Genomic DNA, 17,872 nt, shown 5'->3' with positions numbered 1-17,872 from the left:
ACAACACCATATGTCTGCTGAAAAGGGGCAAGAGAGAGCAATAAGAAAACAACACCATATGTCTGCTGAAAAGGGGCAAGAGAGAGCAATAAGAAAACAACACTATATGTCTGCTGAAAAGGGGCAAGAGAGAGCCATAAGAAAACAACACCATATGTCTGCTGAAAAGGGGCAAGAGAGAGCCATAAGAAAACAACACCATATGTCTGCTGAAAAGGGGCAAGAGAGAGCCATAAGAAAACAACACCATATGTCTGCTGAAAAGGGGCAAGAGAGAGCAATAAGAAAACAACACTATATGTCTGCTGAAAAGGGGCAAGAGAGAGCCATAAGAAAACAACACTATATATCTGCTGAAAAGGGGCAAGAGAGAGCAATAAGAAAACAACACCATATGTCTGCTGAAAAGGGGCAAGAGAGAGCCATAAGAAAACAACACTATATGTCTGCTGAAAAGGGGCAAGAGAGAGCAATAAGAAAACAACACCATATGTCTGCTGAAAAGGGACAAGAGAGAGCCATAAGAAAACAACACTATATGTCTGCTGAAAAGGGGCGAGAGAGAGCCATAAGAAAACAACACTATATGTCTGCTGAAAAGGGGCAAGAGAGAGCCATAAGAAAACAACACCATATGTCTGCTGAAAAGGGGCAAGAGAGAGCCATAAGAAAACAACACCATATGTCTGCTGAAAAGGGGCAAGAGAGAGCCATAAGAAAACAACACCATATGTCTGCTGAAAAGGGGCAAGAGAGAGCCATAAGAAAACAACACCATATGTCTGCTGAAAAGGGGCAAGAGAGAGCCATAAGAAAACAACACTATATGTCTGATGAAAAGGGACAAGAGAGAGCCATAAGAAAACAACACCATATGTCTGCTGAAAAGGGGCAAGAGAGAGCAATAAGAAAACAACACCATATGTCTGCTGAAAAGGGGCAAGAGAGAGCAATAAGAAAACAACACTATATGTCTGATGAAAAGGGGCAAGAGAGAGCAATAAGAAAACAACACTATATGTCTGCTGAAAAGGGGCAAGAGAGAGCCATAAGAAAACAACACCATATGTCTGCTGAAAAGGGGCAAGAGAGAGCCATAAGAAAACAACACTATATGTCTGCTGAAAAGGGGCAAGAGAGAGCAATAAGAAAACAACACCATATGTCTGCTGAAAAGGGGCAAGAGAGAGCAATAAGAAAACAACACCATATGTCTGCTGAAAAGGGGCAAGAGAGAGCCATAAGAAAACAACACCATATGTCTGCTGAAAAGGGGCAAGAGAGAGCCATAAGAAAACAACACCATATGTCTGCTGAAAAGGGGCAAGAGAGAGCCATAAGAAAACAACACCATATGTCTGCTGAAAAGGGGCAAGAGAGAGCAATAAGAAAACAACACTATATGTCTGCTGAAAAGGGGCAAGAGAGAGCCATAAGAAAACAACACTATATGTCTGCTGAAAAGGGGCAAGAGAGAGCAATAAGAAAACAACACCATATGTCTGCTGAAAAGGGGCAAGAGAGAGCCATAAGAAAACAACACTATATGTCTGCTGAAAAGGGGCAAGAGAGAGCAATAAGAAAACAACACCATATGTCTGCTGAAAAGGGGCAAGAGAGAGCAATAAGAAAACAACACCATATGTCTGCTGAAAAGGGGCAAGAGAGAGCCATAAGAAAACAACACTATATGTCTGCTGAAAAGGGGCAAGAGAGAGCCATAAGAAAACAACACTATATGTCTGCTGAAAGGGGGCAAGAGAGAGCCATAAGAAAACAACACTATATGTCTGCTGAAAAGGGGCAAGAGAGAGCCATAAGAAAACAACACCATATGTCTGCTGAAAAGGGGCAAGAGAGAGCAATAAGAAAACAACACTATATGTCTGCTGAAAAGGGGCAAGAGAGAGCCTTAAGAAAACAACACTATATGTCTGCTGAAAAGGGGCAAGAGAGAGCCATAAGAAAACAACACCATATGTCTGCTGAAAAGGGGCGAGAGAGAGCCATAAGAAAACAACACCATATGTCTGCTGAAAAGGGGCAAGAGAGAGCCATAAGAAAACAACACCATATGTCTGCTGAAAAGGGGCAAGAGAGAGCCATAAGAAAACAACACCATATGTCTGCTGAAAAGAGGCAAGAGAGAGCAATAAGAAAACAACACCATGTGTCTGCTGAAAAGGGGCAAGAGAGAGCCATAAGAAAACAACACCATATGTCTGCTGAAAAGGGGCGAGAGAGAGCCATAAGAAAACAACACTATATGTCTGCTGAAAAGGGGCAAGAGAGAGCCATAAGAAAACAACACTATATGTCTGCTGAAAAGGGGCAAGAGAGAGCCATAAGAAAACAACACTATATGTCTGATGAAAAGGGACAAGAGAGAGCCATAAGAAAACAACACCATATGTCTGCTGAAAAGGGGCAAGAGAGAGCAATAAGAAAACAACACCATATGTCTGCTGAAAAGGGGCAAGAGAGAGCAATAAGAAAACAACACTATATGTCTGCTGAAAAGGGGCAAGAGAGAGCCATAAGAAAACAACACCATATGTCTGCTGAAAAGGGGCAAGAGAGAGCCATAAGAAAACAACACCATATGTCTGCTGAAAAGGGGCAAGAGAGAGCCATAAGAAAACAACACCATATGTCTGCTGAAAAGGGGCAAGAGAGAGCAATAAGAAAACAACACTATATGTCTGCTGAAAAGGGGCAAGAGAGAGCCATAAGAAAACAACACTATATATCTGCTGAAAAGGGGCAAGAGAGAGCAATAAGAAAACAACACCATATGTCTGCTGAAAAGGGGCAAGAGAGAGCCATAAGAAAACAACACTATATGTCTGCTGAAAAGGGGCAAGAGAGAGCAATAAGAAAACAACACCATATGTCTGCTGAAAAGGGACAAGAGAGAGCCATAAGAAAACAACACTATATGTCTGCTGAAAAGGGGCAAGAGAGAGCCATAAGAAAACAACACTATATGTCTGCTGAAAAGGGGCAAGAGAGAGCCATAAGAAAACAACACTATATGTCTGCTGAAAAGGGGCAAGAGAGAGCCATAAGAAAACAACACCATATGTCTGCTGAAAAGGGGCAAGAGAGAGCCATAAGAAAACAACACTATATGTCTGCTGAAAAGGGGCAAGAGAGAGCAATAAGAAAACAACACCATATATCTGCTGAAAAGGGGCAAGAGAGAGCCATAAGAAAACAACACTATATGTCTGCTGAAAAGGGGCAAGAGAGAGCAATAAGAAAACAACACCATATGTCTGCTGAAAAGGGACAAGAGAGAGCCATAAGAAAACAACACTATATGTCTGCTGAAAAGGGGCAAGAGAGAGCCATAAGAAAACAACACCATATGTCTGCTGAAAAGGGGCGAGAGAGAGCCATAAGAAAACAACACTATATGTCTGCTGAAAAGGGGCAAGAGAGAGCCATAAGAAAACAACACCATATGTCTGCTGAAAAGGGGCAAGAGAGAGCCATAAGAAAACAACACCATATGTCTGCTGAAAAGGGGCAAGAGAGAGCCATAAGAAAACAACACCATATGTCTGCTGAAAAGGGGCAAGAGAGAGCCATAAGAAAACAACACCATATGTCTGCTGAAAAGGGGCAAGAGAGAGCCATAAGAAAACAACACTATATGTCTGATGAAAAGGGACAAGAGAGAGCCATAAGAAAACAACACTATATATCTGCTGAAAAGGGGCAAGAGAGAGCAATAAGAAAACAACACCATATGTCTGCTGAAAAGGGGCAAGAGAGAGCCATAAGAAAACAACACTATATGTCTGCTGAAAAGGGGCAAGAGAGAGCAATAAGAAAACAACACCATATGTCTGCTGAAAAGGGACAAGAGAGAGCCATAAGAAAACAACACTATATGTCTGCTGAAAAGGGGCAAGAGAGAGCCATAAGAAAACAACACTATATGTCTGCTGAAAAGGGGCAAGAGAGAGCCATAAGAAAACAACACTATATGTCTGCTGAAAAGGGGCAAGAGAGAGCCATAAGAAAACAACACCATATGTCTGCTGAAAAGGGGCAAGAGAGAGCCATAAGAAAACAACACTATATGTCTGCTGAAAAGGGGCAAGAGAGAGCAATAAGAAAACAACACCATATATCTGCTGAAAAGGGGCAAGAGAGAGCCATAAGAAAACAACACTATATGTCTGCTGAAAAGGGGCAAGAGAGAGCAATAAGAAAACAACACCATATGTCTGCTGAAAAGGGACAAGAGAGAGCCATAAGAAAACAACACTATATGTCTGCTGAAAAGGGGCAAGAGAGAGCCATAAGAAAACAACACCATATGTCTGCTGAAAAGGGGCAAGAGAGAGCCATAAGAAAACAACACCATATGTCTGCTGAAAAGGGGCAAGAGAGAGCCATAAGAAAACAACACCATATGTCTGCTGAAAAGGGGCAAGAGAGAGCCATAAGAAAACAACACCATATGTCTGCTGAAAAGGGGCAAGAGAGAGCCATAAGAAAACAACACTATATGTCTGCTGAAAAGGGGCAAGAGAGAGCCATAAGAAAACAACACCATATGTCTGCTGAAAAGGGGCAAGAGAGAGCCATAAGAAAACAACACTATATGTCTGCTGAAAAGGGGCAAGAGAGAGAGCCATAAGAAAACAACACCATATGTCTGCTGAAAAGGGGCAAGAGAGAGCCATAAGAAAACAACACTATATGTCTGCTGAAAAGGGGCAAGAGAGAGCCATAAGAAAACAACACCATATGTCTGCTGAAAAGGGGCAAGAGAGAGCCATAAGAAAACAACACTATATGTCTGCTGAAAAGGGGCAAGAGAGAGCCATAAGAAAACAACACCATATGTCTGCTGAAAAGGGGCAAGAGAGAGCCATAAGAAAACAAGTTTTGATCAGTCATGGAAATTAAAGTGCTGAAAACAAATTGGCTCCCTATTTAAAAAGAAGATGGAGAACAAGCTATGAAGGAAAAATCCTGGAGTTTTGGTGCAGGTACAGCCAACTAGCACAGATACAGCCCCGTGCCTTGCCACGCCTTGATCTATGGACACCTCCGTGATTAACTACGACCTTCAATCATTCATTACACTCAGATGAACTATGACATTTAGTCGTTCATTACACTCAGATGAACTATGACATTTAGTCATTCATTACACACAGTTGAACTATGACCTTCAATCATTCATTAGAATCAGATGAACTATGACCTTCAGCCATTTATTAGAATCAGATTAGCAGAACACAGAGGTGTCACAATATCCTTACTGACTTCAGAGCAGCTGTGAGATTTGGAAAGACAAAATGTCACTGTGGTGGGGGGCTAGTTTTGCACATTTTCCCAGTCTGAAAAGTACTAGCCTCTGGATAGCTGTCCACCTTAATTTCGATGTAAAATAGTGCTCACTGCACCCTTTTTGAATAATTACAGTACGAGTTCGTACAGTACATCTGACCTCTGTTGGTCCCTGTGACAAGGTAAAGGTTCTAGTAGCAGTTACTCTACCTGACCTCTGACCTCTATCCGTCCCTGCCAGGTGTTCACAGGGATCTTTGCTGTGGAGATGTTTGCCAAGTTGGTTGCCATGGATCCCTACTACTACTTCCAGGAGGGGTGGAACTGCTTCGATGGCTTCATTGTGACTCTGTCCTTAGTGGAGCTGGCATTGGCTGACGTGGAGGGGCTGTCTGTGCTCAGATCATTCCGATTGGTAAACTCTTTTTGAGCCCTGTCCTCCCCTGTTTGTTGTGTATTCAAATGATGTTAAATACACAGTGTGCATTGATTCAGTTACTGAATGATTACATGGTTATTGCTCAGCTACAGTACTGTCTCTATTATAGTGATACATTTACTATGTGAAAAATCACTTATATACTGCCTTACTAGTCTATGTAAAGCTACTTTTCAACACATATGTATGGTCTTAATTGGAGCCAGTTTTCTACAGCAGGAAAATACATCTGCAGTAACAGGAAATGTGGATTATAATTCATGGATATTTTTGTATGGGTTGATACATTTTTAGTCAGGGCAAATAAAGTCTGAAATTTCAAAGTGGTCTAATGCACTTTCGAGACCAGGCTCTGTCGCAGCTGGACGTTAATTGGGAGGCCCATGGGGCAGTGCACGATTGGCCCAGCGTCGTCCAGGTTAGGGGAGGGTTTGGCCGGCAGGGATGTCCTTATCCCATCGCGCACTAGCAACTCCTGAGGCTGGCAGGGTGCAGTGCACGCTGACATGGTCGCCAGATGCACAGTGTTTCCTCCGACACATTGGTGCGGCTGGCTTCCAGGTTAAGTGGGCATTGTGTCAAGAAGCAGTGCGGCTTGGTTGGGTTGTGTTTCAGAGGACACGCTCTCGACCTTCGCTTCTCCCAAGTCCATACGGGAGTTGCAGCAATGAGACAAGACTGTAACTACCAATTGGATACCACGAAATTGGGGAGAAAAACGGGTAAAAGTAACAAAAAACACAATTTAAAAAAAATAATAATTAAAATACACTACAAGTTTGCAATTCCTGCTGTGCAGTAAACTTGTCAGCAACAAAAGAGTGATCGAATTCTGTGTAACTGCTACTTCTACCTCTATAGCAACTACCATGCCAATACCCCAAGAGCCATTGCTGCAACAGGGCTATTGATCACTCAACCCTCTGCTGATAATATGTATTTTCCTCTCTCCCTTCTTCTGCCATTCTCACATCTTCTCTTTGTCCCTCTCTTCCTCCACCTCTCTCCCCACTCAGCTGAGAGTGTTTAAACTGGCCAAGTCATGGCCCACACTCAACATGCTGATTAAAATTATCGGTAACTCTGTGGGCGCCCTGGGAAACCTGACCCTCGTCTTAGCTCTCATCGTCTTCATCTTTGCCGTGGTCGGCATGCAGCTGTTCGGCAAGAACTACAAGGACTGTGTGTGTAAGATCGCCCTGGACTGTGAGCTGCCCCGCTGGCACATGCACGACTTCTTCCACTCGTTCCTGATGGTGTTCCGGGTGCTGTGCGGGGAGTGGATCGAGACCATGTGGGACTGTATGGAGGTGGCTGGCCAGGGCATGTGTCTCATCGTCTTCATGATGGTCATGGTCATCGGGAACTTGGTGGTAAGTGTCCCCAGAGTGTATGGTTGGGATGGGGAATGTTAGCCTTCCCGACGGACGGTTCTCAAACCCCAGTCTCCATGGCGATGGCAGTGACTGTAACCGCTGGCCCAAGAAACGTAAGTCTCCGGGGAGAGCAGTTTGCTGTCTTATGAACGCCATATTCGTTGCACTACCCCCACCGAACAAGAGAGCGTGTCCCAAGCTACACATACCAGGTCGCGTTTGTACACACATCTCTGTTGGCCATATCAGATCCACTCTCACGTCTGACCCAGTGTGTCTCCTCTCCTTCCTACAGGTGTTGAACCTTTTCCTTGCCTTGCTGCTGTCCTCGTTCAGCGCAGACAATTTAGCCGCAACAGATGACGACGGAGAAATGAACAACCTTCAGATCTCCGTCATCCGTATCAAGAAGGGCATCGCCTGGTTCAAGATCAAGCTGGCAGAGTTGGTGCTCAGCTTGACCAAGAAGCCTCCGGTGGAGGATGAACAGAAAACCGTAGACGACATGTACGACAAGAAACTGAACTGTATCGCCAACCAGAGTGGTGTGGATATCAACCGCGACCTGGACTACACCAAGAATGGTAACGGCACCACTAGTGGTATGGGAAGCAGCTTCGGGAGGTACTTGATCGACGAGGACCACATGTCGTTCATCCACAACCCTAACCTGACCGTGTGCGTTCCTATCGCGGTCGGAGAGTCCGACTTCGAAAACCTCAACACCGAGGAATTCAGCAGCGAGTCGGAGAACGAGAACAGCAAAGATGTGAGTGAACAGATTTAGTTAGCCACATTTTGAGTGATAATGTAGTGTATATGTTGTCATGACAACATGACAAATCAACAGGGCTCTGATGTAAAGTAGTGCCCTATAAGGAATAGTGTACTACTTTACAGTTTATCTCTTGTTAATTATGTTGTAGTAATATTTTGGTAATGTTGCAGGAGGTAATGTTGGGGTTATGTTGTAGTAATGTTATGGTAATGTAGGAGGCAATGTCGGGGTTATGTTATATTAATGTTTTGGTAATGTTTCAGGAGGTAATGTTAGGGTTATGGTGTAGCAATGATGTGGTAATGTTGTGAGAGGTAACGTTGTGGTTATGGTGTAGTAATGTTGTGGTAATGTCACAGGATGTAATGCTGAGTTATGTTGTAGTAATGTTGCGGTAATGTTGTAGGAGGTAATGTTGGGGTTATGGTGTAGTGCTGTTTTGGTAATGTTGCAGGAGTTAATGTTAGGGTTATGGTGTAGGGATGTTTTGGTAATGTTGCAGGAGTTAATGTTGGGGTTATGGTGTATTAATGTTGCGGTAATGTTGCTGGAGGTAATACTGGGGTTATGGTGTAGGGATGTTTTGATAATGTTGCAGGAGTTAATGTTAGGGTTATGTTGTAATAATGTTTTGGAATGATGTTGTATTTTTACACAGGGTAAGTAATGCTGTGGTTAATCTGTAGTTATGTTGTGGTAATGTTGTAATAATGTTGCAGTAATCTGGTCTGGGGATAATGTTGTAGTAGACAAATGTTGTAGTTATGTTGTAGTAATGTTTCATTTTTGTTTGGTAGTTTTGTGGTTATGTTTTAGTAATGTTGCGGTAATGTTGTGGTACTGTTGTGGTAATGTTATTTGCAATGTTGTGGTTATGTTGTGGTAATGTTGTGGAAGTGTTGTGGTAATGCTTTACTCCATGGTTGTTATTGTTGTTGTGGCCTCCTGGCTGTAAAGTATGGGTATGGTCACCAATGTAACAATAGTTTCATGTCCAAAGCTCTGATGTAATTCCATTACTCAATAGTATACACACTCATATACAGTTGAATTGGGAAGTTTACGTACACTTAGGTTGGAGTCCACAACCACTCCTCAAATTTCTTGTTAACAAACTATAGTTTTGGCAAGTCGGTTCGGACATCTACTTTGTGCATGACACAAGTCATTTTTCCAACAATTGTTTACAGACAGATTATTTCACGTATAATTCCCTGTATCACAATTCCAGTGGGTCAGAAGTTTACATACACTAAGTTGACTGTGCCTTTATACAGCATGGAAAATTCCAGAAAATTATGTCATGGCTTTAGAAGCTTCTGATGGGCTAATTGACATAATTTGAGTCAATTGGAGGTGTACCTGTGGATGTATTTCAAGGCCTACCTTCAAACTCAGCGCCTCTTTGCTTGACATCATGGGAAAATCTAAAGAAAGCTGCCAAGACCTCTGTCTCTCCCTCTCTCTCTCTGTCTGTATATGTGTGTCTCTCTGTCTCTCCGTCTCTCCCTCTCTCTCTGTGTCTGTCTGTATATGTGTGTCTCTCTGTCTCTCCCTCTCTCTCTGTGTCTGTCTGAATCTGTGTGTCTCTGTCTCTCTCTGTGTCTTTCTGAATCTGTGTGTCTCTGTCTCTCTCTGTGTCTGTCTGAATCTGTCTGTCTCTGTCTCTCTCTGTGTCTGTCTGAATCTGTGTGTCTCTGTCTCTCTCTGTGTCTGTCTGAATCTGTGTGTCTCTGTCTCTCTCTGCGTCTGTCTGTATCTGTGTGTGTAGCTGGATGACACCAGCTCATCAGAGGGCAGCACCATAGACATCAAGCCTGATGTGGAGGTGGAGGCGGTGGTGGTGGAGGCTGAAGAAGTGTACTTAGACCCAGAAAACTGTTGGACACCTGGTAGGACTGCACCCTGTCCCTCCCTGCCTCTCCCTTCCCTGCCCCGCCCTGAACCACCACGGCCTGACGCTCCCGCCCTCTACTGCCCTCCACCACCTTTCCTGCCCCGCCCTGAACCACCACGGCCTGACGCTCCCGCCCTCTACTGCCCTCCCCCATCTTTCCTGCCCCGCCCTGAACCACCACGGCCTGACGCTCCCGCCCTCTACTGCCCTCCCCCACCTTTCCTGCCCCGCCCTGAACCACCACGGCCTGACGCTCCCGCCCTCTACTGCCCTCCCCCACCTTCCCTGCCCTGCCCCGCCCTGAACCACCACGGCCTGACGCTCCCGCCCTCTACTGCCCTCCCCCACCTTTCCTGCCCCGCCTTGAACCACCACGGCCTGACGCTCCCGCCCTCTACTGCCCTCCCCCACCTTTCCTGCCCCGCCCTGAACCACCACGGCCTGACGCTCCCGCCCTCTACTGCCCTCCCCCACCTTTCCTTCCCTGCCCCGCCCTGAACCACCACGGCCTGATGCTCCCGCCCTCTACTGCCCTCCCCCACCTTCCCTTCCCTGCCCCGCCCTGAACCACCACGGCCTGACGCTCCCGCCCTGAACCACCACGGCCTGACGCTCCCGCCCTCTACTGCCCTCCCCCACCTTCCCTGCCCTGCCCCGCCCTGAACCACCACGGCCTGACGCTCCCGCCCTCTACTGCCCTCCCCCACCTTTCCTTGCATGTCAGTTGCCCAATGTGTAATCCCTACAAGGTATTTAAATCACAAGCAAATGACTGAGGTATCGTATTATGTGTGCCTGTCCCCTTCTATACAGAGTGTATTATCAAGTATCCTTGCTGCGATGTGCCCATCACTCACGGGTGGGGAAAATATTGGTGGTTCCTGAGAAAGACATGCTATCTTATTGTGGAGCATAACTGGTTCGAAACCGTCATTATCTTTATGATCCTACTCAGTAGTGGGGCCCTGGTAAGTCACAGTGTGGAATGTTAACAGACACACACACACACACACACACACACACACACACACACACACACACACACACACACACACACACACACACACACACACACACACACACACACACACACACACACACAGCTACGACCAGTGTGTGAGTGGAGAAGGTTATCTTTTTAAGGGCTGTCTCTCTCTACCTAGAACAAGACATGGAGTGGTACAGTCACCAGGCCCAGTCTCTGAAGAGGGTGGGGGGAGGGGCCAGGCAGGAGCATCACAGCCAGTCACTGTACTAAGGAGGGTTGGGGGAAGGGCCAGGCAGGAGCATCACAGCCAGTCACTGTACTAAGGAGGGTTGGGGGAGGGGCAAGGCAGGAGCATCACAGCCAGTGCACTTCATACAGAATATGGTGCCATTTGAGACACTTGAGCTTGACTCTTTCTGTGATTAATCAGCTGTACCATTCACCAAAGAGGGGATCTAATAGACTGTACCATTTACCTGATAAGATAGGGGAATCTATTTCTGTTGTCCTCAGACTTGAAGTCAAATGAGCAGGGAGGGAATAGTGCAATCAATGCTCCATGCTTTTAATTAACAATGTTCGTTTTCAGTAATGATTTAGCAACAGTACCGTTGTTGTATGCATTTCCAATACTTTTAATGTAAATCGTCTGTTGACTTTATTGTGTTTCTTACCCTCAACGTTTGTTGATGTATTCATTGTTGTACTTACATGGCTGAGGCAACTCTAGGCTATGTATTTTAGATTTGTCAAATAAAATCAATCAATCAAACAATTATTCACTGAGCATGTTATTCCCCCCCAGCTAGAGCTAACCATGTGTGTGCTTCCCCACACCAGGCTTTTGAGGATGTGTACATCCAGCAGAGGAAGACTATCAGGACCATCTTGGAATACGCCGACAGTGTGTTCACCTACATCTTCATCCTGGAGATGCTGCTCAAGTGGGTCGCTTACGGATTCCACAAGTACTTCACCAACGCCTGGTGCTGGCTTGACTTCTTCATCGTCGATGTAAGTAGCGTTTCCTGACTCTTTACGGTAGATTTGGTAGCCATTTTTGGAAGCCAGGATAGGAAGCTAGGACCATAGAAATAGAATTCCTAGACTGGGTATTTTTCCTTATTCAAGTCAATTATATTTATATGGCCCTTCAACCACCCCCTGTTGAAGCAACATATTGCACTGTGTACAGTTTGTATAAAGCACATAAACACTGCCTGCCATGTAGAGATAAGGTGATTAAAAACACACATGTTGATGTAAAACAGGCCCTGTATAGTCCATATAACACACTATAGGGCCTAAGGTGGGCTTTCAGTCACACAGTGTCACGTTATTGTTTATAGAGGTATTCTGTACAGTGATCCCTAATATAGGCTATAGACTGACAGAGTGTGGTAGGGTTGGGAGGAGAGGATAGATAGAATAGGATATGAACAGTATTATGCAATGTTATTATGCATGTTATGCAATGGGTGAGAGGACATATGATATTCACATTAACAGAACGTGTAGGATACATCAATCCTACAATATCCATATCTCAAGAGAACATTGAAATGTATACTAGAACCATATTGTAGTCCATCCATTTGTAGGGGACCTATGTCTCTCACCTCTTGCATCTCCATGAAGCAATGTCTCTCTCCCTCTCTCCCTCTCTCTCTCTCTCTCTCTCTTTCTCTCTCTCTCTCTCTCTCTCTCTCTCTCTCTTTCTCTCTCTTTATCTCTCTCTCTGTGTTTACTTGGTTTCTTGTCAATCTGAGATGCTTGAATATGAACAGCAATTTTCTGTTTGTGAGTTTGGATATTATGTGCCTTCATTTGCAGTCAGGAATTGTGCACTCTGTCACCCATCATGTGCAAATAGAAAACAATTATATTGTTTTACGACATAACAACAATTCAAATGTGATTACATTGAGATTGGAATGTGAATGCTGACAGCAAGGCAGCAGCACAAATTAGAATCGGCCAATCAATAACCAAGATTATTGATCGACATATTCAAGCCATGCTCGGCAACAAAGGGGTATGTGCTTCTATTGTCTCCGGCCTGTCTCCAACCTGTCTCCAACCTGTCTTCGACCTGTCTCTGACCTGTCTCTAACCTGTCTCCGACCTGTCTCCGGCCTCTCTCCGACCTGTCTCCGGCCTGTCTCCGACCGGTCTCCAACCTGTCTCTAACCTGTCTACAGTGTAATCTACTGTTTGTCTACAGTTCTGGATGTGTCTTTTAAATCTCAGTGTTATTGGTCGTTCTCTGTCCCTTTTGTGACAGAGGGGAGTGGAACAGTGGAGTTTCTTTAATTCCATTCTTTAATTCTAAATCGATTAATACATTCTAAATGAATTCAGGACCATTGAAATGATAAATGATGGGAATGATAATTCATTGGGGTTGGTTGCTTTGACAGTAATTAAAATAAAAAATAAAAAACTGGTTGAGAAATTCCTTCAGCCTTCAAAGTTGACATGTCAGCAGGGGCATGGAGTAATGTAATGTTGCATAGATATGATCCAATCCCCTGACTGCACTGTATCTGTGATGGATGGAATACCTCCTACTTTGATGGTCAGATATGGCTTTGGTTATTACTGACCTTGTCATTGGAAAGATTAAGAACGTGACTATCTATTCAAGTCATTGACACCATGATGGGGGAACCAGGAAGTAAAGAAGTATGTGTATGTTCTAGTGATTGTTGAGCCCATTAGAGACACTACGATCCTATATGTAATTCTATGATTCTATATGTAATTCTATGATTCTATATGTAATTCTATGATTCTATATGTAATTCTATGATTCTGTGTGTACTTCTATGATTCTATATGTACTTCTATGATTCTATATGTAATTCTATGATTCTATATGTAATTCTATGATTCTATATGTAATTGGTTACATATAGGTTACATATAGTTGACCCATCCATTTCTCAATCACTGAAATCAAACACTGTTGCCCCCTTTTTACAGTTATAGCCCAGGCACACCGCAAAGACCAACTGCCAAAAGCAGAGGGTGGCCGCGGTGTGTTAGCGATCACCTGCTGGGTGTCGATGAACGTTGGCCATACAATATGTAGACTCTAAATGAACAGAAAATGGCGGCCACCTGCAGCTTTAAAGAGCTTGTCATCATGTTGTGTTTTGGTCTTTACAGTCCCAGTATGTTTGACTGTTCAATAGGCTGTATTGATTGATCAGACATAGTCAGAATTAGTATGTTATGTTACACCCATCTCTCTTTAAAACAATAACTTCCTTTTTATGCATCTATAATGACATTGTTACCCTACAGAATAATCAACTTTAATACATTACAATCTTTTTTCTCTAAATGAAATGTAAAACTTGTTCCAGTTATTGTGCTTTATCATGTACAGTAGTACCTTTAGTGTTGATTCTGGTAGAACAAATTCTACCTCAGTCTAATCTAAGTCCTATATGTACTGTATATTGTATATTTAAAGTATCCCACATAGTTAGTGTCCCCTTTACGGGTTGATAGACAATGATCCCCATGCCCTAGAGCCATTGATGCTAGTCGTGCCGCACAGGGGCCTACATTTCCCAAGATGCACTCGGGATGGTCGTACGGTATGGGAAACGACAATTCCCTCCCAAGCTGTCAATGTGTGACAACAAAGTGTGACATACTCCCCACTCCCCATCCTTCTTAAAGTCTTACGCCTCCTCTTACTCCAGAAATGTTGTGAGTGACCTTTGACCTTGTGCTGAGATGATGATGTAATGATGGTGGGGCCAGGCTGGCCTGGCAGCCAGTGGTAAGTTTGGTCCTCCAGACTGGCAGACAAGCCAGTCTTATAATGCTGCTGTGCCTCACTGAGTATGGGTCGTCCGTGGTAGTCTGTCTATCTGTGGAATGTCTGTCTGTCTGTCTGTCTGTCTGTCTGTCTGTCTGTCTGTCTGCTTTAGACCAGCATGCATTACTCGGAATGTGTGTGTGTGCGTGTGTGTGCGTGTGTGTGCGTGTGTGTGCGTGTGTGTGTGTGTTTGTCTGTTTCACGTACCTCTTGTATTTTGATATCCTTCTGTTGAATTATCTTTTCATTGGCCTCTCTTCTTGATTTTTTATTGTAGAAATGTGGATTGCAAATGTGATACAGGAGAACTACTATGAGAAGACAGAATAACTTACTGTACCCATGCTTTCTATTTGGTCCAAAAGTTGAAGAATAGATTTTTATCAAATCATGTGCTTTACATTGTTGAGAAAACATTTAGTTACAGTATACCACTCTCTTAATAATGGAGATATGAAAACAATGCAGGACAGAAAACTCGATTAGGCAACCATAGTGATGTAAGGTCAAATCTAAATCAAAACTAATCTTTCTAGTAAAACTACAGATGTAGGGTTTTAATTCGAGCCTGTTTGCTATAGCAGGAAAATAATCATGCAGCAACAGGAAATCAGAATTATTATGCAAATTATAATTAATGGATATTTTTGTAGGGGTTGATTCATTTTTCATACGGGAAAATAAAGTCTGAAATTTCATACTGAAAATTATAAACTTCAGTAACCTTTTAAACCTCAAATACACTACAAGTTTGACATTTGCTGCATCAACAGGGTGATCAAATTTAGTAGCCTGTCAAGTGTTATGTAAGAGTGGAATGCGTGTGGATCCATCCATCCATACTTTTAGTTTACAGACATTTAGATATTTTCTTTATTGTTGTTTTTGTTCTGTTTGATTTTAGTTTCTGTTGTCTTTCTGTTTTTCTTTCTGTTTCTGTTCCACTGTTCCTCATTGGATCACAGCCCAGAGGTGTGATTGGCCTTGCCTTGCTCGACGCTGATTCGCTGAGGGATGCCACACCCACACAACAGGCCAAACCCTTGACCTATAAGGGGGTGGGGCACTCCAAGGGGTCAGGCTGAGGCTGAAGGTGACAAATACCCCAAATACTGTGACAGTAAAATAAAGGCTAAATCTTTATTTTATTTTACATCTGCTTTAAATTGACTTCATTGTGTCATCCTTGATAGTTTTTTTTATATACCTACTGGCTGATTAATAAATTCCATCAATCAATTCATCATCGCTCTGATGAAACAACCTGCCGGGAACAGATAGTTATTATTAAGCTAAACTGATTATTAACAAATGGGACATCTTCAACTAAAAGAACTGAGCTAGCTAGAATCTGAAAGAATCCTCGGTGTAATATGCAGTTGAGTCAGGAGACCTGACAGAGACCTGGAGAGTCAGGAGCCCTTGACCGACATAATAACCCAGAGATGACTCATTAGTCATGAGTCCAGTCATCACTTCCATGCTGATAGCTTCACCGCTGTCCTTAGCTATGACCAAATCGTTTGGAATGACTAGTTTTCCATTGCAAAAAGTATATACGTACATTATCATAGACTGTAGTACCGCTAATGGCCTTCAATCAAAATAAAGATTTAGCCTTTGTTAGAATCCCTCCTCTATCTATGACTATGGTCTGGTCAGCTTTTGATGTTGTGTTCTTTGAGTGAGTTTGACCAGTATGGTCTTGTTGGCTGGTTGGAGGTGCTTTCACGTGTTTTTACTGTGTTATACAAATTATTAATGAGGAAAATTGGCATTTGAATTTCAGTTTACTTCCTGAATTAAGTGAAAACCCATTGCCACATCTAGCCTTGCTCTCCTCTCGTCACTTTAGGCCCTGCTTGACAGACTCATGGTTCTTCACTCCCAATTGTGCCTGAGACTACTGTATAGGCCCCTATCTCTCTCTCTCTCTCTCTCTCTCTGTGTCTCTCTGTCTCCCTCTGTCTCTCTCTGTCTCTCTCTCTCTCTCTCTCTCTCTCTCTCTCTCTCTCTTTCTCTCCCTGTCTCTCTCGCTCTCTCTGGTTCTGTGTTTTAGCTTACATCAGCTAGAAGGGCCTGTGGTGTAGCTTTGTTTCCCCCCCTCATCAATCTACACACAATAGCTCATACGACACTTCAAATTTCACACACCAGTATTTGTGGAGTTTCTCCCATTCTTCTCTGCCGATCCCCTCAAGCTCTGTCAGGTTGGATGGGGAGTGTCGCTGCACAGATAGTCTCTCCAGAAATATTAGATCGGGTTCAAGTCCGGGCTTTGGCTGGGCCTCTCAAGGACATTCAGAGACACTTCTGCGTTGTCGTGGCTGTGTGCTTAGGGTCATTGTCCTGTTGGTGTCATGTCGGCTCCTGCTCTTCCCTCCCCTGACGCTTGAGGGCGCCAGGCCGCCCTGCATCACGCAGTCCTGCCATCTATCACGCACACCTGCCTTCCCTCGTCACGCGTATCAACGGTATTGGACTCACCTGGACTCATTCATCACCTGTTTTTTACCTCCCCTATATTTGTCAGTTCCCAGCTCTGTTCCCTGCTGCTGCATTAATTGTTTTTTGTCTGTATTACTCGTTTGCTGACGTTGTATTACTCGTTCCATGTCCGTTCTATATTAAATGTTTGACTCCCCGTACCTGCTTCATGTCTCCAGCGTAATTCCATGTGACAGTTGGAAGGTGAACCTTCATCCCAGTCTGAGGTCCTGAGCGCTATGGAGCAGACTTTCATCAAGGATCTCTCTGTACTTTGCCCTGTTCATCTTTCCCTTGATCCTGACTAGTCTCCCAGTCCCTGCCACTGAAAAACATCCCCACAGCATGATGCTGCCACCACCATGCTTCACCGTGTTTCCTACAGATGTGATGCTTGGCATTCAGGCCAAGAGTTCAATCATGGTTTCATCAGACCAGATAATCTTGTTCCTCATGGTCTGAGAGTCTTTAAGTGCCTTTTGGCCTTTTGGCATTGCTGTGACATGCACTGTCAACTGTGGGACCTTATATAGATAGTCAAATGGCCATATCACCCCCTAGTGGCCTCATGGGTGAAATGTTGTTCATAGTTTTCAGATTTTCATAATTACTAAACTTTTAAAGTTTTTTTTTTACAGAAAATCTGGTGTTTCTATGTCAAACAGTTTTGTTATAATTCAGTCTTCTGTGATGAATATAAAGTGTACTATTGGAACGCAAACTGAAAATGTAATACATTTCAACACTATATCTGACAAG

General features: G+C 43.8%; 1 protein-coding gene across 3 annotated transcripts in view; it reads left to right on the top strand.

Moving 5' to 3' along the window:
• LOC110532733 (sodium channel protein type 8 subunit alpha) overlaps positions 1 to 17,872 on the top strand; it is a 108,468-nt gene that overhangs the window by 65,181 nt on the left and 25,415 nt on the right. For all 3 annotated transcript variants that reach the window (XM_036988796.2, XM_090185310.1, XM_090185311.1), the window contains 6 exons: positions 5,555 to 5,728; positions 6,769 to 7,125; positions 7,424 to 7,897; positions 9,678 to 9,798; positions 10,617 to 10,771; positions 11,632 to 11,805. In XM_036988796.2, the coding sequence (XP_036844691.2) occupies positions 5,555 to 5,728; positions 6,769 to 7,125; positions 7,424 to 7,897; positions 9,678 to 9,798; positions 10,617 to 10,771; positions 11,632 to 11,805 (1,455 nt within the window). The remainder of the gene's footprint in view (positions 1 to 5,554; positions 5,729 to 6,768; positions 7,126 to 7,423; positions 7,898 to 9,677; positions 9,799 to 10,616; positions 10,772 to 11,631; positions 11,806 to 17,872) is intronic.

This window comes from Oncorhynchus mykiss, chromosome 9, assembly GCF_057628025.1.
Source record: "Oncorhynchus mykiss isolate SJ-2025 chromosome 9, ASM5762802v1, whole genome shotgun sequence".
Classification (NCBI taxonomy): domain Eukaryota; kingdom Metazoa; phylum Chordata; class Actinopteri; order Salmoniformes; family Salmonidae; genus Oncorhynchus; species Oncorhynchus mykiss.
Note: the sequence above shows the minus strand (reverse complement) of the source record. Positions and strands in the feature narration are given on the sequence as shown.